The 23,786-nt window shown below is 47.3% G+C and overlaps 1 protein-coding gene across 2 annotated transcripts in view; it reads right to left on the bottom strand.

The window, feature by feature from the left end:
* GCLC (glutamate-cysteine ligase catalytic subunit) overlaps nt 1-23,135 on the bottom strand; it is a 100,940-nt gene extending 77,805 nt beyond the window's left edge. Inside the window, exon 1 of one of the 2 annotated variants that reach the window (XM_073589149.1) lies at nt 22,803-23,135. In XM_073589149.1, the coding sequence (XP_073445250.1) occupies nt 22,803-22,952 (150 nt within the window). In that variant the 5' untranslated portion in view covers nt 22,953-23,135. Of the gene's footprint in view, nt 1-22,593; nt 22,710-22,802 lie in introns of those variants that run through there. The other variant, XM_073589150.1, reaches the window with a different exon arrangement.
* Nucleotides 23,136-23,786: the final 651 nt, after the last annotated feature.

Genomic DNA, 23,786 nt, shown 5'->3' with positions numbered 1-23,786 from the left:
GGATCAGATTTGCGCTAGGCTCTACAGATGCAGAGCGGGAAGGATCGCCTTCTATGGTGACGCAATTGTCCTACCTTAGCTGATATTCCATCTGAGGCTCCTTTTAATTGGGCGATCGGATTAGCGCCCCCCCCCCCCACACGAGGGGAACCCCTCCCCCATCATTCCCGGTAGCTGTCAAGGGTTAATCCTGTCTTCTACTTCACAATGTGCCCCTGCGTTCCAACCTGGAACGCATACCACAAGCGACGCTCTGCTCTCGCCGGCCAGCGTCTGATGTCACTTCCAGGCGCCCGAGCTGAAAGACCGCAAGAGAGGGAGAGACACCCTGGAAGCAAACGCGTTTCTCATGGCCCGAACGCTGCAGGAGCTGGGGGAGAGGCAGGGACGGACAACTCGAGGACGCCTCTGTCCGAAGATTCCCCCCAGACCTTAACCGAAAGCGTGGACTGAGGAGCGAGGGTAGTAGTAGCTACAGTTGTGGCCAAAAGTATTGACAGCCCTGCAATTCTGTCAGATAATACTCAGTTTCTTCCTGAAAATGATTGCAAACACAAATTCTTTGGTATTATTATCTTCATTTAATTTGTCTTAAATGAAAAAACACAAGAGAATGAAGCAAAAAGCAAAACATTGATCATTTCACACGAAACTCCAAAAATGGGCCAAACAAAAGTATTGGCACCCTCAGCCTAATACTTGGTTGCACAACCTTTAGCCAAAATAACTGCGACCAACCGCTTCCAGTAACCATCAATGAGTTTCTTACAATGCTCTGCTGGAATTTTAGACCATTCTTCTTTGGCAAACTGCTCCAGGTCCCTGATATTTGAAGGGTGCCTTCTCCAAACTGCCATTTTTTAGATCTCTCCACAGGTGTTCTATGGGATTCAGGTCTGGACTCATTGCTGGCCACCTTAGAAGTCTCCAGTGCTTTCTCTGAAACCATTTTATAGTGCTTTTTGAAGTGTGTTTTGGGTCATTGTCCCAAGACCCATGACCTCTGAGGGAGACCCAGCTTTCTCACACTGGGCCCTACATTGTAAAATTTGTTGGTAGTCTTCAGACTTTATAATGCTATGCACACGGTCAAGCAGTCCAGTGCCAGAGGCAGCAAAGCTACCCCACAACATCAGGGAACCTCCACCATGTTTGACAGTAGGGACTGTGTTCTTTTCTTTGAATGCCTTTTTTTTTTCCTCCTATAAACTCTATGTTGATGACTTTGCCCAAAAAGCTCTACTTTTGTCTCATCTGACCAGAGAACATTCTCCCAAAACGTTTTAGGCTTTTTCAGGTAAGTTTTGGCAAACTCCAGCCTGGCTTTTTTATGTCTCGGGGTAAGAAGTGGGGTCTTCCTGGGTCTCCTACCATACAGTCCTTTTTCATTCAGACGCCGATGGATAGTACGGGTTGACACTGTTGTACCCTCGGACTGCAGGGCAGCTTGAACTTGTTTGGATGTTAGTCGAGGTTCTTTATCCAACATCCGCACAATCTTGAGTTGAAATCTCTTGTCAATTTTTCTTTTCCGTCCATGTCTAGGGAGGTTAGCCACAGTGCCATGGGCTTTAACCTTCTTGATGACACTGCGCACGGTAGACACAGGAACATTCAGGTCTTTGGAGATGGACTTGTAGCCTTGAGATTGCTCATGCTTCCTCACAATTTGGTTTCTCAAGTCCTCAGACAGTTCTTTGGTCTTCTTTCTTTTCTCCATGCTCAATGTGGTACACACAAGGACACAGGACAGAGGTTGAGTCAACTTTAATCCATGTCAACTGGCTGCAAGTGTGATTTAGTTATTGCCAACACCTGTTAGGTGCCACAGGTAAGTTACAGGTGCTGTTAATTACACAAATTAGAGAAGCATCACATGATTTTTAGAACAGTGCCAATACTTTTGTCCACCCTCTTTTTTATGTTTGGTGTGGAATTATATCCAATTTGGCTTTAGGACAATTCTTTGTGTTTTTTCATTTAAGACAAATTAAATGAAGATAATACCAAATAATTTGTGTTTGCAATCATTTTCAGGAAGAAACTGAGTATTATCTGACAGAATTGCAGGGGTGTCAATACTTTTGGCCACAACTGTAAGGTCAACGTCATGGCCCACAAATAGTCCGGATCTCGATCCAATTGAAAATCTTTGGTGGAATTTGAAGAAAATGGTCCATGACAAGGCTCCAACCTGCAAAGCTGATCTGGCAATAGCAATCAGAGAAAGTTGGAGCCAGATTGATGAAGAGTACTGTTTGACACTCATTAAGTCCATGCCTCAGACTGCAAGCTGTTATAATACCAGAGGTGGTGCAACAAAATACTAGTGATATGTTGGGAGTGTTTTTTTTGTTGGTTTGTTTTTCGTGATTCCATAATTTTTTCCTCAGAATTGAGCGATTCCATAATTTTTCCCTATGCTTGGTTTAAAAAAGTAACCATTGCTGACTACCACATCTTTTGTTATGGATTTCTTTTAGTGTTTCTTAAAGCCAGAAAGTTGCCATTTGAATTGACTTTAGTTTTGTGCCACGTCTGATCTTTTTTCTACAAAATTAAACAACTGAATGAACATCCTCCAAGGCCAGTGATTCTATAATTTTTGCCAGGGGTTGTACATACATATTAGCCTTGCTTTTCCACATGGCAGGTTTGCCATTATTAGCCTGAGACCAGCTCCCATATAATTAGTACAGTCCCAATTACATCTACGGGAGCATTGGGAACAGTGCAGAAACAGGACGAGAAGCTTGAGTCATGTCGTCAATTCACATATCCTTAGTATAACCTTCCAGCTCATGAACAGCAGCACTTCCCAGGACTCACATCCAAAGATGATGATATTTAGAATTTTTTCTTTTTTATTATTTGATAGGAGATACAATGCTTTTTGGATACAGTATATATCCTACGGGCATCATAAAAACAATACAATTCCTATTATTAAAAATTCAATCACATACTAGTTGGCTCGTGCAAAATTTTCACACATTGGTCATCGGGGGTGCAGGCAATTTCAGAAAAAGCAAGCTGGTCAAATGTAAAAGTATTTCATGAGAGGAGCAACACAGACAGGTATTTATATATGTAGATTGGTAATTCAATAAACTGGTTTGATAAGTAGAGGCCAAAAAATATCTTCCGGTTGAGGTGCCACCTGCAGGGCATTGTTTCTTTCTGCAGGTTTCTGAAAATGAATGTTTAAACTATATTTAGTGATAAAATCGTGAAAGTGTGGTTTGTTTGGCTATTTTCTTGCTGAAGGGGGCAAGTTTACCTTTCAAATGGTGTATCATTTGTGTGTGGGGCAAAGTAATCAGCGAAAAGCAGTACATGTTTACAAATGTGTTTGCATATGTGACTCACCTGCAGTGAAGTGTGCAATCCTCCAATGTGCCTGAAATAGGCTGGGCAAGCTGGAAAGACTCCAAAGCAAATGTTTGGATTTGTTTGCGACATCTGTAAGCAGCTTTGTGGTAGCGTGCTGCCACCTGCAGGTCATTTGACCTTTCAAGTGGTGTATCATTTGTTTGTGTGGGTGGAGTATGCACAGAGCAAGGGTGCAATTCAATAGGCAGTGCATGCATACAAATATGTTTGCATATGTGACTCACCTGCACTGAAGTGTGCAATCCTCCAATTTGGCTGAAATGGGGGGCTTTCCAGCTTGCCCAGCCTAAGGCAAATGTTTGGATTTGTTTGTGATGTCTGTAAGCAGGTTTGGGGTAGTGTGGTGCCACCTGCAGGTCATTTTTCCTTACTGCAGGTTTATGAAAATTAATGTTTAAACTGTATTTTGTGATCAAATTGTGGATGTGTGGTTTTTTTGGCTATTTTCTTCCTGAAGGGGGCAAGTTTACCTTTCAAATGATGTATCATTTGTGTGTGTGGGTGCAGTTAAGTGTTTAGAAATAATAGAATAGATAATAGCAAACCTTTTAACCCAGCTGAACCCGGTCCACACCCTAATAAAGTTCCTGAGGGTGGGTTAAAAGGTTTGCCACTATATATAAGTGTGATTGAATTTTTACTAGTAGGAATCGTATTGTGATTTTATGATACCTGAAGGATATATACTGCATCCGAAACGCGTTGTATCTCCAATCAAATAAAAAAAAAAAAAAATTCAAAATATCTTTGGATCAGAGTCCTGGGAAGCGCTGCCGTTCATGGGCAGGATGTGTTCGTTTTGATTTACTTCGTTCTGTGTGACCCTCTTTCACTTGGATCCACTCGATGCAAGCTCTGTCCATTGAAAAGTATCCCAGAGAAACTTTGAGGATACACAGTATAAAGCCATATCAGTTTTTCATCAGGTGAGTGCATGAAGTTGTCCACCCATCAAAGACTATTATATATTGTGTTTAAGCACTTAGGGCGCCATGTTTTGGATGTTCTTCTCTCCCAAACAGGGTTTTCTTTGTTTTTAACCCCTTCACCCCCAAGGGTGGTTTGCACGTTCATGACCGGGCCAATTTTTACAATTCTGACCACTGTACCTTTATGAGGTCATAACTCTGGAACGCTTCCATGGATCCCGGTGATTCTGACAATGTTTTCTCGTGACATATTGTACTTCATGTTAGTGGTAAAATTTCATTCAAATAACTTGAAAAAACGGAAATTTGGCAAAAATTTTGAAAATTTCGCAATTTTCCAACTTTGAATTTTTATGCCCTTAAATCACAGAGATATGGCACACAAAAAACTTGACAACTAACATTTCCCACATGTTTACTTTACATCAGCACAATTTTTTTTTGTTAGGAAGTTATAAGGGTTAAAAGTTGACCAACGATTTCTCATTTTTACAACACCATTTTATTTTTAGGACCACATCACATTTGAAGCCACTTTGAGGGGTCTATATGATAGAAAATACTCAAAAGTGACACCATTCTAAAAACTGCACCCCTTAAGGTGCTCAAAACCACATTCAAAAAGTTTATTAACCCTTTAGGTGCGTCACAGGAATTTTTTTGAATATTTAAAAAAAAAAATGAACATTAACTTTTTTTCACAAAGAAAAATACTACAGGTTCAATTTTTTTTATTTTACCAAGGGTAACAGGAGAAATTGGACTGCAAAAGTTATTGTGCAATTTGTCCTGAGTACGCTGATACCTGATTTGTGGGGGGGGGACGACTGTTTCGGCGCATGGCAGAGCTCAGAATGGAAGGAGCGCCGTTTGACTTTTTCAATGCAAAATTGTCAGGAATTCAGATTGGACGCCATGTCACGTTTGGAGAGTCCCTGATGTACCTAAACAGTGGAAAACACCTACAAGTGACCCCATTTTGGAAACTAGACCCCCCCAAGGAACTTATCTAGATATGTGGTGAGAACTTTGAACCCACAAGGGCTTTACAGAAGTTTATAACGTACAGCGGTACAATTAAAAAATCATATTTTTTCCACAAAAATGATCTTTTCACCCCAATTTTTATTTTCCCAAGGGTAACAGGACCCTAAAAGTTATTGTGCAATTTGTCCTGAGTACGCTGATACCCCACATGTGGGGGTAAACCACTATTTGGGAGCATGGCAGAGCTCGGAAGGGAAGCAGCGCCATTTGACGTTTTTGGCTGGAATTGAGATCGGACACCATGTCGCGATTGGAGAACCCCTGATGTACCTAAACAGTGGAAACCCCCCACAAATGACACCATTTTGGAAACTAGACCCCCCAAGGAACTTATCTAGATGTGTGGTGAGCACTTTGAACCCCCCAGTGCTTCACAGAAGCTTATAACGCCCGGGCGTGAAAATAAAAAATTCGTATTTTTTCTACAAACATGATCTTTTAGTCACCATTTTTTTATTTTCCCAAGGGTAACAGGAGAAATTGGACCCCAAAAGTTGTTGTCCAGTTTGTCCTGAGTATGCTAATACCCCATATGTGGGAGAAAACTACTGTATGGGCACACGTCGGGGCTCAGAAAGGAAGTAGTGACGTTTTGGAATGCAGACATTGATGGAATCGTCTGCGGGTGTCATGTTGCCTTTGGAGAGCCCCTAATGTACCTAGACAGTGGAAACCCCCCACAAATGACCCCATTTTGAAAACTAGACCCCCTAAGGAACTTATCTAGATGTGAGGTGAGCACTTTGAACCCCCAAGTGCTTCACAGAAGTTTATAACGCTCGGACGTGAAAATAAAAAAATCATTTTTTTCCACAAAAATGATATTTTTGCCCCCAATTTTTTATTTTCCTAAGGGTAACAGGAGAAATTGGACCCCAAAAATTGTTTTGCAATTTGTCCTGATTAGGCTGATACCCTACATGTGGGGGTAAAACACTGTTTGGGCACATGGCAGAGCTTGGAAGGGAAGGAGCACCATTTGATTTTTTCAACTCAGAATTGGCTGGAATTGAGATCAGACGTAATGTTGCATTTGGAGAGCACCTGATGTGCCCAAACAGTGTAAACCCCCCAATTCTAACTCCAACCCGAACCCCAACACACCCCTAACCCTAATCTCAGCCCTAACCCTACCCTAATGGAAAAATGGAAATAAATACATTTTTTTTATTTTATTATTTTTCCCTAACTAAGGGGGTGATAACGGGGGGTTTGATTTACCATTTATGGCGGTTTTTATATTTGGCAGCTGTCGCACGCTAAAATACGCTTTTTATTGTAAAAATAGTTTTTGCATCACCATATATTGAGAGCTATAATTTTTCCGTATTTTGACCCACCGAGTCATGTGAGGTCTTATTTTTTGCGGGACGAGTTGACGTTTTTATTGGTACCATTTTCGGGCACGTGACATTTTTTGATCGCTTTTTATTCCGATTTTTGGGACGCAGAATGAACAAAAACCAGCGTTTCATGAATTTCTTTTGGGGGAGTGCGTTTACACTGTTCCGCGTGCGGTAAAATTGATAAAGCGGTTTTATTCTTCGGGTCAGTACGGTTACAGCGATACCTCATTTAGGTCATTTTTTTATGTTTTGTCGGTTTTAAGCAATGAAAACTTATATAAAAAATAATTATTTTTGCATCGCTTTATTCTGCGAGCTATAACTTTTGTATTTTTTCGCTGATGATGCTGTGTGGCGGCTCGTTTTTTGCGGGACAAGATGACGTTTTCAGCGGTACCATGGATATTTATATGCGTCTTTTTCATCGCGCGTTATTACACTTTTTGTTTGGCGGTATAAATCATTTTTTGCTTCGTTTTTTATTTTTATTTTTTAAGTGGTTCGCTAAAGGGGTTAACTAATGGGACAGTTTTATAGGGCGGGTCGTTACGGACGCGGCGATACCCAATATGTGTACTTTTATTTATTTTTTTTTCTAATTTATTTGGCGATATTTTTTTTTAATTATTTTAACACTATTTTTTTTTTACTTTATTAAATAGTCCCAGGTGGGACATCACTGTCCTGTGACAGATCGCTGATCTGTCACATCACAGATCACTGTGACAGATCAGCAGTCAGAGGCAGTGCCGAAGGCTTCCTCATGCCTGCGCTTTGCAGGCACTGAGGAAGCCAGCTTCCTGCAGGCCCCCGTCGCCATCTTGGATTCGGGGGCCTGCAGGAAAGGAGCCCCCCGCAGCAGCGCTGCACATTGCCCTGCCGTGGGGGGCTCAGGGAAGCACGGAGGGAGCCCCCTCCCTGCCGATGCTTCCCTTTAACCCCCGGTACACCGCGATCGTGTTTGATCGCGGTGTGCAAGGGGTTAACATGTCGGGGGCGGTCCATGACCTCCCCTGACACATTGTGCCGGGTCTCAGCTGTGATAATCAGCTGACTCCCGGCCGCGATTAGCGGCGCTCACCACGTGGGCGCTGCTGATCGCGGTAGACGTACTATCCCGTCCATGGGCATAGGGGCCCGGGTCCCATGGACAGCATAGTACGTCTGATGTCAGAAAGGGGTTAATATTAGCATAACCTTATAAAACACACGTCAGAAGTTTATGCCCAGTGGAACAGGCCAGTGCTATTCAGGCCTGAGACTTCAGAGTTGTTCTTCATTGTATTAATAGAGAGGTCTCAGGGGAGCCAAGGTTCACAATACTAAGGCTGTGTGCACACGCTGCGGATTAGGTGCGGATTCATCCGCGTGGATTTTGTAAAATCCGCAGGTCAAAATACCTGCGGTTTTACCTGCGGATTGCTCTGCGGTTTTTCATCTCCACAATGGAGGAGATGGCAAACCGCAGCGGAACCCGCAGAAAGAATTGACATGTCAATTCTTTCTGCAGATTGAAAACCGCAGATAATCCGCGCGGAAAATTCCGCACCATCTGCATTGCGGTTTTTGATTCCCATAGGGAATCATGGTACTGTACACCGCAGCAGAAACTGCTGCGGGTCCGCAGCGGCCAAAACCGCTGCGGAACCGCAGCAAAATCCGCAGCGTGTGCACACAGCCTAAAGGGAATCTGTCAAGTTTATTTCACCTAAACTGAGAGCAATATAATGTAGAGATAGACCACAATTCCAGTGATGTGGCACCTACTGGACTGCTTTAGTTTAGGTCAGGAGTCCCCAACTCCAGTCCTCAAGGCCCACCAACAGATCAGGTTTTCAGGATTTCCTTAGTATTGCTCAGGTGATATTTGCTTCACCTGTGCAATACAAAGGAAATCCTGAAAACATGATCTGTTGGTGGGCCTTGAGGCCTGGAGTTGGGGAACCCTGGTTTAGGAGATCACTAGTAATCCTGTTAAACAGGTAGTGTGCTCTGTATAACCCTGCCTACACCACTGAAAGCATTCTGTGCCCACTGTGCATAGGCGACAACCTGCCAACCAGTTGTGGAGACAAATTTATACAAGGGCCAGCAATCTGAGAACTGACAGATCTGCAGCAGATAAAAGTGATTGTCAGAACTAGAGCAAGCAGCACTGTAAGCGACCTAACTGAAATCACAATGTCTGTCCCTACTTTATTATTTACTTTGCTCTCAGATGGGTGAGCAAAAACCTAGTGACATTCCTTTTAAAGCAGTTTCTCAACTCAGTCTTGAAGACCAAACAGGTGATGTTTTCAGGATTTCTTTAGCAATCCATAGGTGATGGAATTAATGCTTAAGCAGATGATGAAATTGTCACCTGTGCAATACTAAGGCTATACTGAAAACCTGACCTGTTGGTGGGTCTTAAGTAGAGATGAGCGAATTTGATCAAGTCAGGGCTTATTCGGCAAGCTATAGCACTTACCAAATAAGCTGCAGAGGGAACCCGGCTTCCTGGATCGCGCCAGGTGATGATCAGCTGTTCGAGTCCGCAGCTACATGTGTCGCGGCTGTGTGACAGTCACCACAAATGCATGGAGCGCATGTTTGTTGGGCTCTCCATGCAGGTGTGATGACTGTCACACAGCCGCGACACATGCAGCTTCAGAGCCGAACAGCTGATCATCAGCCGGAGTGATCCAGGAAGCCCGGCTCCCTCTGCAGCTTATTCGGTAAGTGCTATAACTTGCCGAATAAGACCTGACCCGATCAAGTTCGCCATTTTATAGGCTGAACTGGATGGACTAATGTCTTTTTTCGGCCTTACTATGTTACTACCTCTAGTCTTGAGGACTGGAGTTGAGAAACACTGCTTTAAAGGGTTATTACCATTTTCATCGAAGGATATGATCAGGTAGTGCTTTTAAAAACAAAACAAAGAACACACCTTAGCAATCTACCTCTTAATAAAATTTAAAGGGAACCTGTCAGCAGGATTGTGCACAGTAACCTACAGACAGTGTCAGGTCGGCGCAGTTATGCTGATTAAAATTATACCTTAGTTTATGAAATCCGTCTTGTGGTTGTTTAAGGTTTCATCTTTATTTTCAGTCTTGAATTAATGATATGCTCATGATCCGGGGAAGCCCGCGCCGGTCGCACCTTCACAGTAGCAGCTTTCGGTATTCCGATAGCTGCTATTGCACAGGGCGAGCCATCTTACTAGAGAAAAAACAGAAGAAAAGTCCTCCTCCAAGATAGCGCCACCTGTGCAGTACAGTAGCAGCTATTTTATGAAATTAAAGATAAGAAATGAATTACATACACATTACATATGCAATCATACTGCAGTGCAGGAGCCTGCCTGCAAGAGGGGATATAATAAATCTATATATTATGTAAAATAGGGGGCAGGTCAGTAAGGGATCAGTGACCTATCAGACGCCATACAGATGAATACCTAACCTAAGCAGAGCACCACATGAAGACCCCCCCCGCCCCTAGGCCACCATGAAGCACGAGAATCTCAATAACTCAAAACTGAAAAGTATTAAGTTACGTACCGGCATTTTTCGGAAGCCCATGACGGCACCACAAGAGAGGGGATCCGCCCTTCAGGAACAGGAAACCTACAGATACAAAAGGGCGGCACCTCTCCCACACATCAGTTGGATTACAGAGCTTGAGAGGCTACCATGGTTAGTGGCACAGCATATGTACAATATATATCCTATTTGCAAATTTTTATACTATCTCCCACATATGGTAAATCCGTGAAACAATCTTCTAAAAGGAGTGCACCCCTATAAGTGAACAAGGGAGGGAACTAAAGGTGCTGTCATGGGCTTCCGAGAAATACCGTTACTGGTACGTAACTTAATACTTTATTCGGACTCACATGACAGCACCACGAGAGAATTACAGAGATGTAAACTAATTTAGGGAGGGACTACAGCCTGCAGCACCCTTAAGGTACTGTCACACTAAGCGATATCGCTAGCAATATCGCTATAACTTGTGACGTTATAGAGATATTGCTAGCGATATCGCTGTGTCTGATACTTACCTCCGACCGGCTACCCCGCTGATTATCGCTGATCGCGCGAGAACGTCCTGGACAGTTTCTCGTCGTCAGCTTCCTGCGGCGCTTCCTGTGGAGAGACGAGCGTGGAGCCGGGCGGTAGGATGCAGGATCGCCTCGTCTGACAGGTAAGTAGCGACCCCCGTCCCCAGCGATGTCACTGGTGAGATCTGCCTGTGTGGCAGCTCACTAAAGACCACTTAGCGATGTACCAGCAATCCTGACCGCGTCATATCGCTGGTCGGTATCGCTGGTACATCGCTAAGTGTGACAGTAGCTTTAGCCCAAAGGTGAGATCCGAGGCGGCACCCATATCTAACCGATAGTGGTTAAAAAAGGTGGAAGGAGATGACCAGGTGGCCGCCTTATATATCTGGTCAATTGACACTCCAGATTTCTCTGCCCAAGATGACGCCATGGCATGAGTGGAATGCGCCCTCCAATCCTGTGGAGCCGGACCGCCACCTGCTGTGTAGGCAAGAGAGATAGCCTCCCTAATCCACCTTGCTAACGTGTGTTTTGATACTCTAAACCCTTTCTTAGGTCCTTGGAAGGATAAAAATAATGAGTTTTCTTTCCTCCAAGGATCAGTAGCTGATATATATTTTAGTAGGCATCTTTTAACGTCTAACGCATGAAGTTTCTGTTCTTTAGAGTTGGTAGGATTAGGGAGGAAGGAAGGGAGAACTATCTCTTGTGTCCTGTGAAAGTGTGATGCTACCTTGGGGAGGTATGCTGGGTCCGGTTTTAGGATTACTCTATCCTGTAAGAATTCTGTATAAGGGGGCAATCTGTAAAGTGCCTGTATGTCGCTTATCCTACGTGCGGATGTTACTGCTACCAAAAAAGCTGTCTTAACGGATATAAGCTTTAGCGAGGCTGAATCTAGAGGTTCGAATGGCTTCTCGGTCATAGCTGTAAGGACTAAATTTAAGTCCCATGGTATACATTTATCCATGTGTATGGGTCTAGATCTAATAGCCGCTTTGATGAATCTGGCCGCCCAATAGTTGCTGGCAATATCACAGGTAAATAGGGCCCCCAAGGCTGAAACCTGTACCTTTAAGGTACTTGTGGAAAGACCTAACAAGACCACTCTGGAGGAATTCTAGAATCTGTTTTGTGGGTATTCCATCCCTGACATTAAATTCAGAGGTGGACAGGAATCGCCTCCAGGTTCTAGCATAGATATTTGTGGTAGTTTGCTTCCTGCATTTCAGGAGGGTATCAATTAAATTTCTGGTCCCTCTGGTTAGTTGAAATTTCAGTTTCGGAGTCCCAATGTCCCTGCACCACTATGTCCCCCATATGGGCCCCCCAACCCAAGGGGCTAGCATCTGTGGTTACTATGCGTGTTATCTGCGTCACCCAGGGCACCCCTGAGGATAAGTTATTGTCATCAAGCCACCATCTAAGAGATGCAAGAGTCAAAGGGCTTAAAGATACCTGACCCTGTAGAGACCCCTCTAAGGCCCTGCTACTAACTAGGATGTCTCTCTGAAGGGATCTAGTGTGAAGTTGTGCCCACCTAACTGCTGGGATACATGAGGTTAGAGAACCTAACAGACATGGCTTGCCTGAGGGTCATGGAGGATTTATTAATTACCCGAAGTACCTGCTGTTGTATGTGTTCTAATTTAACTGATGGCAGAAGACCCTGCTGAGTTTCTGAATTTAACAGTAAGCCTAGGAACTTTCGGCCTCTTATGGGCTGAAATCGGGATTTCTCGGAATTTATTATCCATCCGAGGCTCTCTAGTCTGGATCTAGCCGTCTATCTGGGATAGACAATGGTCCACCGAATTCCCCACAATCAAGAAATCGTCTAAGTACGGGATAATCAAGATATCAACCTCCCGCAAAATGAGCCATAATTTCGGCCACTATCTTCATAAATACCAGGGGAGCTGCTGAAAGACCAAAAGGAAGAGCTCTAAACTGAAAATGACGGATTAACCAGTCCATTGAAACCGCCACTCTCAGGAACTGCTGGATGTCTACGTGGATAGGCACATGATAATACGAGTCTTTCAAATCCACGACTGCCATAAAACACCCTTCAAACATCTTTATTGCTGAACTGATGGATTCCATCTTAAAGGTGCGATTAACCAAAAATTCATTGAGGGAACGTAAATTAATAATGGTTCTAAATGTTATCTGGTTTTTGGATCAGGAACAAGGGAGAGTAGAAGCCTCTACCTCTCTCCGATTCCAGAACCTCCACCAGGACCTTTTTCAGGCACAGGCTCAAGATTTCTGCTTCTAAGGCCGCTTGTTCAAGAGGCGAAGATCTTAAGGGAGTTGGTTTAAAGGTATCCAGTGGGACATAACTGAACTCCAACTTGAGTCCGGTGGATATTACATTCCACAGCCAGTCACTATTGGTGATCTGCAACCATGCTGGGAGGAAGGCTGACAGTCTACCCCCCACGGGAATTGCTAGTCATTGGCCCGGTTTCTTTCGCTCTCTTGACGAACGCCTGAACATGAAGCCCGTACCTCTTCTTCTATCCTCTCATCTGGGACGGTCTCTATTAGGTGAAGGATTGCGCCTTCTCCCCTGACCAAATCTCCTATTGAACGGACGTCGGTAGGATGCGGACCACAGATTAGGGAACTTTTTCTTACTGTCCCCAGCTTTCTCAAGCAACTCATCCAGGACTGCCCCGAACAAATATTCCCCTTCACACGGGATAGTGCAACGATTTGACCTGGATTGAATGTCTCCCTGCCAGCACTTTAATGCAGCTCGTAGAGCTCTGTGGCTAGAGTCCTGCTGGCCTGGCAGCCATTCTCACCGCATCAGCTGAGGCCTCCTGTATTACTGGCAGGGCCCCAAGAATTGTTTGTCTAGACGTCCCTTTTTTCAACTGAGACTCCAACTGGTTCAACCAGATCATCATGGACCTGGCCGTACATGTTGAGGCTACTGCTGGTCTTAAAGACCCGGCTGCCATTTCCCAGGTACTTTTAAGGAAGGTATCTGCCTTCCTATCTAGAGGATCTTTAAGGGTCCCCATGTCCTCAAAAGGAGCGAGGATCTTTTTGATGCCTTTGCAATTGCTGCATCTAATTTAGGGGCCTAGTCCCAAGTGTTCACCGTCGGGTCATCGAAGGGGTATCTACGTTTGAGAGCTGGTGGTAGCGAACCTCTCTTATCTGGTTTCTTCCATTCTCTACGGATTAGATCTTGAATCTTTTCGTTCAAGGGGGGGGAAGACCTTTCGCTTCCTCTGCTCCAGCCCCCCCCCCCCCCGCCAAACATGACATCCTGCATGGATAATTGAGGTTTAGGCTCCTCCACTTCCATTGTTCCTCTCACCGCCTTTACCAGCTTGTCCACCCGGTCAAGCGGCAGACAAAACCAGCCATAATCCTCTTCCTCCGAGGAGGATGAGGGGGATGACACATGGGAGTCCTTACTTCTCCATTCTACCGAGGAATCTGACTCAACTGGGTCCCCCCCCTTAAGATCTCCAGTTGGGACAGGGATGTCAGGGTTTCCCTCATCTCTGCCCTGACTATGTCCTTCAAGCTTGCAGCTATTACGGGCGATCCTTCCGCCACTGTCTGCTGAATACAGGGGGGACACAACCTTTTGGGGCACGAGTCCGGTTATGGGCATGCACAAAGTGCGCATTCTCTGTTTCGTTTTAATCGCGGATTTCTTCCCAGAAGTATAAGGGGGATCTTTCTCAGTCGATGCTCCTGTCTGTCTAGAGGAGTTTTTATGACTGGATTGGTCACTTCGTCCCGCACGCTCCTTACTGTCACGGGACTCCTTTTTCTTTTGTTTGACCCGCCGAAGGTCCTCTAGGGGCGGCAGTGATGATTGTCGCTGCTGCCGCTGCTATTGATCGCTCTCCATTCCGTCGTACAATAAAGTAGCCAAAGCATGGAACCCATCTTGGGCCCTGCTTATATACCCCTCCACCGGACAGCAGACTTGCCGCGCCCCCCCTTAATTGGGCCCCCCTCCCCAGCCGACACCGCTATTGGCCGGTGACCCGGCGCCTATTCTGATGGGCGCCGCCATCTTGGAGTCTTCGCGCCTGCGCAGTGGCGCCGCTGACCCGGAAGCGCCCCAGGTCTCGCCCCCGACATCACCGCGACCCCGCGTCACCGGAAGTCACGTGGGACGCCTGGGCGCTCCCCGGCACCATGCAGCCGCGCCGGCCCCCTAACCACAGCAACCGCGCTGCCGGAGCAGGGAAGGGAAGGGCATACTCACCGGCGGCGGCTGATTTCCCTGGAGGCAGACATCCTTCGGATACCGCTCCCTGCTGTATACGCCACCGCCGTGCAGCCCATCCAGGACCACCGTGGCGTCTTCCAGGAGCTCCGCACCTGGCTGAGGTAGGATACCCCCCCGCTACCTGCACCGACCAGTCGGCCTAGGGATCCACCCGGATTCCGTCTGTAGGATCCCGTCATCTTAGGAACAGGAAATCAACTCATGCGTGGGAGAGGTGCCGCCCTTTTGTATCTGTAGGTTTCCTGTTCCAGAAGGGCGGATCCCCTCTCTCGTGGTGTTGTCATGGGAGTCCGAATAAATAAAGATTAAACAACCACAAGACGGATTTCATCACCCAGGTATTTTAATCAGCATAACGGCGCCAAGCTGACACTGTCTGTAGGTTACCGGCACAATCCTGCTGACAGGTTCCCTCTAAAGGGAACCTGTCAGGTCCCCTGTGCCCCAGAACCACCAGCAGTCGTGTCTGCATATATAAATACCCTGCAGAAAAGTCCCTCCCTGTATTACATTATACATACTTTTTCTGAACATCTGTTTATATACCGTATATTTGCGAGTCATATACGCCAGGTGGTCGGTGGGGGAGGGGAGCCGGGGTCTCAGATCATAAATACCCCCCCGGCACGTCTCTGCAGCCCCCCCGCTTCTCCCACGGTACCGCTCAAAGTCATGAATATGCGCACATTCATGACTTTAATGAGCAGCACCACGTGACCGCTGAAGGAAGGGAGACCGTGGGAGAAGCTGGGGGGAGGTTAAGTGTATGCAGTATTCACCTGTCCCCATTCCATCGCTGCTCGCCGCTGTCTGCCGCGTCCTGTCAGTGATGTTCAGGCAGCAGACGGCGCGGTGACGTGGTTAGTGCGCGCCACGCCCTCTGCTGCCTGAACAGTCACTGACCGAGTACGCGGCAGACAGTGGCGAGCAGCGATGAACCGGGGGACAGGTGAATATCTGAGGTGCCGGGGACCTGAGCGAGCGGTGACACCGGCATCTGGCCGCCACAGCACACCGGTGTCACTGCCTGCTCAGGACCCGACACCTGGCCCCCAGGGATGGAGAGGTGAGCAGGGCTGTGGAGTCGGTAAGCCAAACCTGCGACTCCGACTCCTCAATTTCCCTTACACCGACTCCGACTCCCACACATATTGCTTATATTTAAGTGAAAAATTTATTGTAGTACAATGTGAACCTCAGACATTTAATCATTTTTATGATCCAATAATCAAGATATTTATATAGAACAGAATATATATTGGTGTACTACCCGGTTTTCATTCTTTTTGGTACAGATACGATATGGATAGACAGATATGGATAAATGGATAGATAGAGCAGATTTCTAATCTGCTTTTGCTATTGAAAACATTATCTATGAGCTCAAAAACCTTTCAGGTGATGCAGTTTTTTAAAAAGATGATCAGCTTTTGCAGCGGAAAAACGCTGTGTGTGAATGTAGCCTTAGATCAGGAATATAACAGCCATTTATAGGACATTTCATAACTTTCCCAAACTCCTATGAAAAAATATTCAGCACATCCTGCATTGAATTACTGTACCCAATTTATTATATATTTTAGGAGTCGGTCCATTTTATACCGACTCCAACTCCGACTCCACCAAAATGAGCACCGACTCCGACTCCACAGCCCTGGAGGTGAGTATGTCTTTTTTTGCAGCAGCAGCAGCATATGGGGCATCTTATGGGGGCATAACCTTTATGGAGCAGCATATGGGGGCATATTATTCTATGGGGCCATTATTAACCTTTGTGCAGAATTATATGGGGTGCATTTTGTATGAAGCATCTTATGGGGGCCATCATGAACTGTATGAAGCATTATATGGGGCTCCTGATTCAATATAGATATTCAAAAACATTTAACCTACTGATGTCTCAATCAATTTTACTTTTATTGGTATTTTTATTTTTGAAAGTTACCAGTAGCTGCTGCATTTGCCACCCTAGGCTTATACGTGAGTCAGTAAGTTTTCCCAGTTTTTTGTGGCAAAATAAGTGGGGGGGGTGAGCTTATACAGTATGTAAAGTCAATTTATGCTGATTACGTTAGATCGATGCGGTCACACTATACAGACTCTGGTTCGATATAACATTACAGGTTGCGGGGAGGTGTGGTAACTTTATATTGGTACTGCCAGGGTTGCACTGTTCACAGGCTCTGGTGCGATATAGCATACTACAGATTGGGAAAGGGGGGGGGGGGGGAATAACGTTATATCAGTACAGCCAGGGTCACATTGCCCACAGACCCTGGAGCAATATAACAAGTCGGGATGGGGGAATGTTACATTCATACAGCCACAGTACACAGGCTCCAGAGCTATTTTGCAAAATTTGGTTGGGGTTACGATAGCTGTCAAATATTGTGATTGCAATATTCACCGAATATCATTGGCGTCAATGAGATTAGAGTTAAGCGAAAATATGTTCGGCACCGATCGTCAAACAGATTCAGTACGAATAGGGTACAAAAAACACAAATATGGCAAATTCAGCTTCGGCGATAGTTTCTAAACATATTCTCTCAACTCCAGGGATAACCAGGGCTGTTGAGTCAGTCGGTATAAAAAGGAAAAAAATAAATTGTGAACGTTATGAAATATCCTATGTCTGATCTGTTCCTGATGTAAGGATCTCGGGTCTCAGTGGAGATGAATCTGTGCTGCATTTTATGCACATGCTCAGTAGTGAGGCAGTGCTGTGGAGTTGTAGGTGAGATGAATCTGTGCTGCACTTTATGCACATGCTCAGTAGTGAGGCAGTGCTGTGGAGTTGTAGGTGAGATGAATCTGTGCTGCACTGTATGTACATGCTCAGTAGTGAGGCAGTGCTGTGGAGCTGTTGGTGAGATGAATCTGTGCTGCATTTTATGTACATGCTCAGTAGTGAGGCAGTGCTGTGGAGCTGTTGGTGAGATGAATCTGTGCTGCATTTTATGCACATGCTCAGTAGTGAGGCAGTGCTGGGGAGTTGTAGGTGAGATGAATCTGTGCTGCACTTTATGCACATGCTCAGTAGTGAGGCAGGGATGTGAAGATGAATCTGTGCTGCACGTTATGTACATGCTCAGTAGTGAGGCAGTGCTGTGGAGTTGTAGGTGAGATGAATCTGTGCTGCACTTTATGCACATGCTCAGTAGTGAGGCAGGGATGTGAAGATGAATCTGTGCTGCACTTTATGTACATGCTCAGTAGTGAGGCAGTGCTGTGGAGTTGTAGGTGAGATGAATCTGTGCTGCACTTTATGCACATGCTCAGTAGTGAGGCAGGGATGTGAAGATGAATCTGTGCTGCACGTTATGTACATGCTCAGTAGTGAGGCAGTGCTGTGGAGTTGTAGGTGAGATGAATCTGTGCTGCACTTTATGCACATGCTCAGTAGTGAGGCAGTGCTGTGGAGTTGTAGGTGAGATGAATCTGTGCTGCACTTTATGCACATGCTCAGTAGTGAGGCAGGGCTGTAAAGATGAATCTGTGCTGCACTTTATGTACATGCTCAGTAGTGACCAGTGCTGTGGGGTCGGGAGGAATTGAGGAGTCAGTGCTTTGGCTTACAGACTCCTCAGCCCTGGTAACAACTACAGTTGAGTGAATATGATCAGAAACGATCGCTGAAACCGAATTTGCCATATTGATACCTTATTTGTGCCTATTTGACGATTGCTTCCAAACATTTGTTCATTTCTGCTCCCATTGACTTAAATGGCGTTCAATGAATATTGCAAAAGTCAGTCTCTGGCAAACACAATCCGAACCGAATATTTAAAAATTTGCTGAACCCCAGTAACATTACACTGGTACGGATGCGGTCACACTGTGCGCAGGCTCCGGAGTGATATAATATTACAGGTCTGGAGGGGGGGTGAGGGAGAATGATAAAGTTGTATCGGTAAAGTCGCATTCACACTGTGCATTGGCTCTAGAGCAATATAACACTGCAGGTCGGGTATTTGATAATGTCACACTGTGCAAGGCTCCGAAGCAATGTAACATTACAGCTCGGGGGGGGTGAGAATGATAGTGTAAGGCTAGTTTCACACTAGCGTTTATGAGCGCAGCGACGGCCTGCGCACGGCCGCCGCTAAGCCCCGCCCCCTGCCGCGCCTCCGCCGGTAGCTCCGCCTACCGGCGCATGTGCCCCCTATCTTTATCACTGGGGGCGCAGCCCGTGCACAATATGCGTTTGGCGGCGCATGCGTCCTTTTGACGGTGCTCCGACCTGCGCCAAACGCAACCTGCTGAAGTTTGGTTGCGCCGGCGCACCGTCAAAAAGGCGCATGCGCCGCCAAACGCATATTGCGCACGGCCTGCGCCCCCAGTGATAAAGATAGGGGACGCAGGGCGCATGCAGCGTCATGCGCCGGTAGGCGGAGCTACCGGCGGAGGCGCGGCAGGGGGCGGGGCTTAGCTGCGGCCGTGCGCAGGCCGTCGCTGCGCTCATAAACGCTAGTGTGAAACTAGCCTTATATCGAGGTGTGTGTGGGGCGCGAATGATCACGTTATATCGGTACAGTCCGGGTCACACTGTACACAGGCTCCGGAGCGATATATTACAGGTCGGGGGTGTGAGAATGACAGCGTTATATCAGTTCACAGGCTTTGGAGCAATATAACAAGTAAGCTACTCATACCTATATTTTGGCACTTGCCAAATACTCCAAGCAAAAATCAGTTATTTCTAAAGATTGACCAAATTTACCACACAGAGGAATTGGCAGCTCTCTCCACGCATAATCTTCCTTCCCTTGTTGAGGTCTGGAACCTTGGATAGCTTATAGAAGTACTGACGAATGTGTCTCTAGCTCTGTATAAGATATTACATGTAATCATATAATTGTATTACTACTGGACCTATTGTTCCCCCCTTCCTTTCCCTCCCAGACCCCATTATTGTGGCCTTTTCTTTATGCTACTAGTTTGTTATTTCCTAAGGTTGGGACAACTGGTTTTTTTTGTCATATATCCCAAGGATGAGTCAATTCTTTCCATACTAGCTCTATGGATGTAATAATCAATGCTGTTTGGACCCTTTGATGTGTGTCTGAGACAACTTGCCCTAATGTCACTTATTATTTGTTAATTAACAAATAAAACATAGCAATATACCAGTACAGGTCGGGGGTGGGGAATTGTGGCATTATATTGGTACGGCCGTTGTCACACTGTACACAGGCTCCGAAGTGATATAATATTACAGGTCAGGGGTGGGGGGGGAATGATGGCATTATAGCGGTACGGCCATGGTCACACTGTACACAGGCCCCGGAGTGATATAATATTACAGGTCAGTGGGGGGGAATAATAGCATTATATCGGTACGGCCACTCTGTACACAGGCTTTGTAGCGATATAACATTACAGGTCTGGGGAGGGGGGGGGGGGAATGATAGCGTTATATTGGTACAGCTGTGGTCACACTGCACACAGGCTCAGGGGTGATATAACATTACAGGTCTGGGGTCGTGGGGGGGGTGAGGAAGACGATACGTTATATCGGTACAGCCGCAGTCACACTGGATACAGGCTCCAGAGCGGTATGACTTTACAGGTCGGGGGGTTCAGGGTGAAAGCGTTTTATCGGTACGGCCATGGTCACACTGTACACAGGCTCTGGAGCAATATAACATTACAGGTGGGGGGAATGATGGCGTTATATCGGTACAGTCGTGGTCACACTGTACACAGGGTCCGGAGCGATATAACAATGCAGGTGGGGGGGGAATGATGGCATTACATCGGTACAGCCGTGGTCACACTGTACACAGGGTCCGGAGCGATATAACAATGCAGGTGGGGGGGGAATGATGGCATTACATTGGTACAGCCGTGGTCACACTGTACACAGGGTCTGGAGCGACATAACATTACAGGTGGGGGGAATGATGGCGTTATATCGGTACAGCCGTGGTCACGCTGTACACAGGGCCCGGAGCGATATAACAATACAGGTGGGGGGAATGATGGCGTTATATCGGTACAGGCGTGGTCACACTGTACACAGGGTCCGGAGCGATATAACATTACAGGTGGGGGGGGGGGGATGATACGTTATAGCGGTACGGCCGTGGTCACACTGTACACAGGGTCCGGAGCGATATAACATTACAGGTGGGGGGGGATGATACGTTATAGCGGTACGGCCGTGGTCACACTGTACACAGGGTCCGGAGCGATATAACATTACAGGTGGGGGGGGATGATACGTTATAGCAGTACGGCCGTGGTCACACTGTACACAGGGTCCGCAGCGATATAACATTACAGGTGGGGGGGATGATACGTTATAGCGGTACGGCCGTGGTCACACTGTACACAGGCTCCGGAGCGATATAACATTACAGGTGGGGGGGGGGGGGGGATGATACGTTATAGCGGTACGGCCGTGGTCACACTGTACACAGGCTCCGGAGCGATATAACATTACAGGTGGGGGGGGGGATGATACGTTATAGCGGTACGGCCGTGGTCACACTGTACACAGGGTCCGGAGCGATATAACATTACAGGTGGGGGGGGATGATACGTTATAGCGGTACGGCCGTGGTCACACTGTACACAGGGTCCGGAGCGATATAACATTACAGGTGGGGGGGATGATACGTTATAGCAGTACGGCCGTGGTCACACTGTACACAGGGTCCGCAGCGATATAACATTACAGGTGGGGGGGATGATACGTTATAGCGGTACGGCCGTGGTCACACTGTACACAGGCTCCGGAGCGATATAACATTACAGGTGGGGGGGGGGGGGGGGATGATACGTTATAGCGGTACGGCCGTGGTCACACTGTACACAGGCTCCGGAGCGATATAACATTACAGGTGGGGGGGGGGATGATACGTTATAGCAGTACGGCCGTGGTCACACTGTACACAGGGTCCGGAGCGATATAACATTACAGGTGGGGGGGGGATGATACGTTATAGCGGTACGGCCGTGGTCACACTGTACACAGGGTCCGGAGCGATATAACATTACAGGTGGGGGGGGGATGATACGTTATAGCGGTACGGCCGTGGTCACACTGTACACAGGCTCCGGAGCGATATAACATTACAGGTGGGGGGGGGGGGATGATACGTTATAGCGGTACGGCCGTGGTCACACTGTACACAGGCTCCGGAGCGATATAACATTACAGGTGGGGGGGGGGGGGGATGATACGTTATAGCAGTACGGCCGTGGTCACACTGTACACAGGCTCCGGAGCGATATAACATTACAGGTGGGGGGGGGGGGGGGGGGATGATACGTTATAGCGGTACGGCCGTGGTCACACTGTACACAGGGTCCGGAGCGATATAACATTACAGGTGGGGGGGGGATGATACGTTATAGCGGTACGGCCGTGGTCACACTGTACACAGGGTCCGGAGCGATATAACATTACAGGTGGGGGGGGGGATGATACGTTATAGCGGTACGGCCGTGGTCACACTGTACACAGGGTCCGGAGCGATATAACATGACAGGGGGGGGGTACGTGGTGACAACCTGCTATTTTGTCACCTTTCAGTGGACAGTTACCGTGTGGGTAATTCTCTGGTCACCCGGCTCCATGTTACAGTACTGCCTACAGGACACACGTGGAGGAGCCCGGTGGCGCAGCGCTCCAGGCTCTGGAGGACACAGGCGGCGCTGGTGACAGCACAGTGATCTCACACACGCCGCACTCCTGCAGCCATGACTACTACAGCGCGTCACATGACCACGGGCGCCCTATCAGGAGCTCTCACCTCGTCGCCCCACTTGAGCACGTCCTTCTGGCGCTCCTTCACTTTATGGTAGATGTGTAGGAACTGGGTGATGCCGTGCTGCCGCACGTGATCCGCGTACTTCTTAGTTTCTTCCCAGCTGAGCGGGGAGCCGTGAGACAGTAACCCCATACCTGCAGCTCCCGTGACTATAAAGACCCCCGGAGACCGTGCGCAAAGCAGACACCGTGTAGTGCAGGAAGTGTTCCCCGCGCTCGCACGCCGGTCTGTCACGCCGCTCCTCCCACCGCAGTCTTGTTATTAGGAGGCGGCTGACAGACCACGTGACTCGCGCTGCCTGACTGCGCGCCCCAGGCTCAGGCTCTCGTTCTCTGGCAGCGCCGCGTCACGTGGGCGGGGCCTTGCCTCACTCCCCGCCGTGACTTGGCAGTTTTACTGAGGGCAGGTTAACCCCGCCGCTGCCGCGCACAGCTCTCTGTCCTGTGGGTGTGATGACTGTGCAGGTTCAGCTTGTCTATGGCCTAGCTCTCTCCAATGGCAGTCAGTGGTAATGTCCTACTCAGAGGATAGGGGAGAACCTGCCGGAGAGCAGAGTCTGGCGCCCCATGGACCGTGAGTGTCCACATTACAACATCGGCCCTACATGAATCCCTCCGAAAGGGTTCCTTGTCCAGACTGGCCCTTCTGCACCATATCTGTACTATGGGGGCCCTGTCCTCACATACAGGCCTACAGGAGGCTCCACAGAAGCGCCTTGCAACAATCCACTCCGCCATTCACCTGAGCACTCCGCTGTCTGTTCTCCATGGGGAGAGTGGAGTGCGCAGCTGTCAGACTCCATTGGGCTTGTCTACATAGACAAGAGGATAGGCCAGTGCCGCTGTAGGGAGATGGACATACTGCCCAACGGTCCCCCGCGAAGAACAAGTATAATGTTCGTTAATAATGTTGTTATTGGGTATTGATGACGGTAGGGAGTGTTAGCGTTAATGATTGGGACTAGCC

Source organism: Dendrobates tinctorius, unplaced genomic scaffold (genome assembly GCF_039654945.1).
Source record: "Dendrobates tinctorius isolate UK_male_01 unplaced genomic scaffold, ASM3965494v1 ptg000107l, whole genome shotgun sequence".
NCBI classification, from domain to species: Eukaryota; Metazoa; Chordata; class Amphibia; order Anura; family Dendrobatidae; genus Dendrobates; species Dendrobates tinctorius.
Note: the sequence above shows the minus strand (reverse complement) of the source record. Positions and strands in the feature narration are given on the sequence as shown.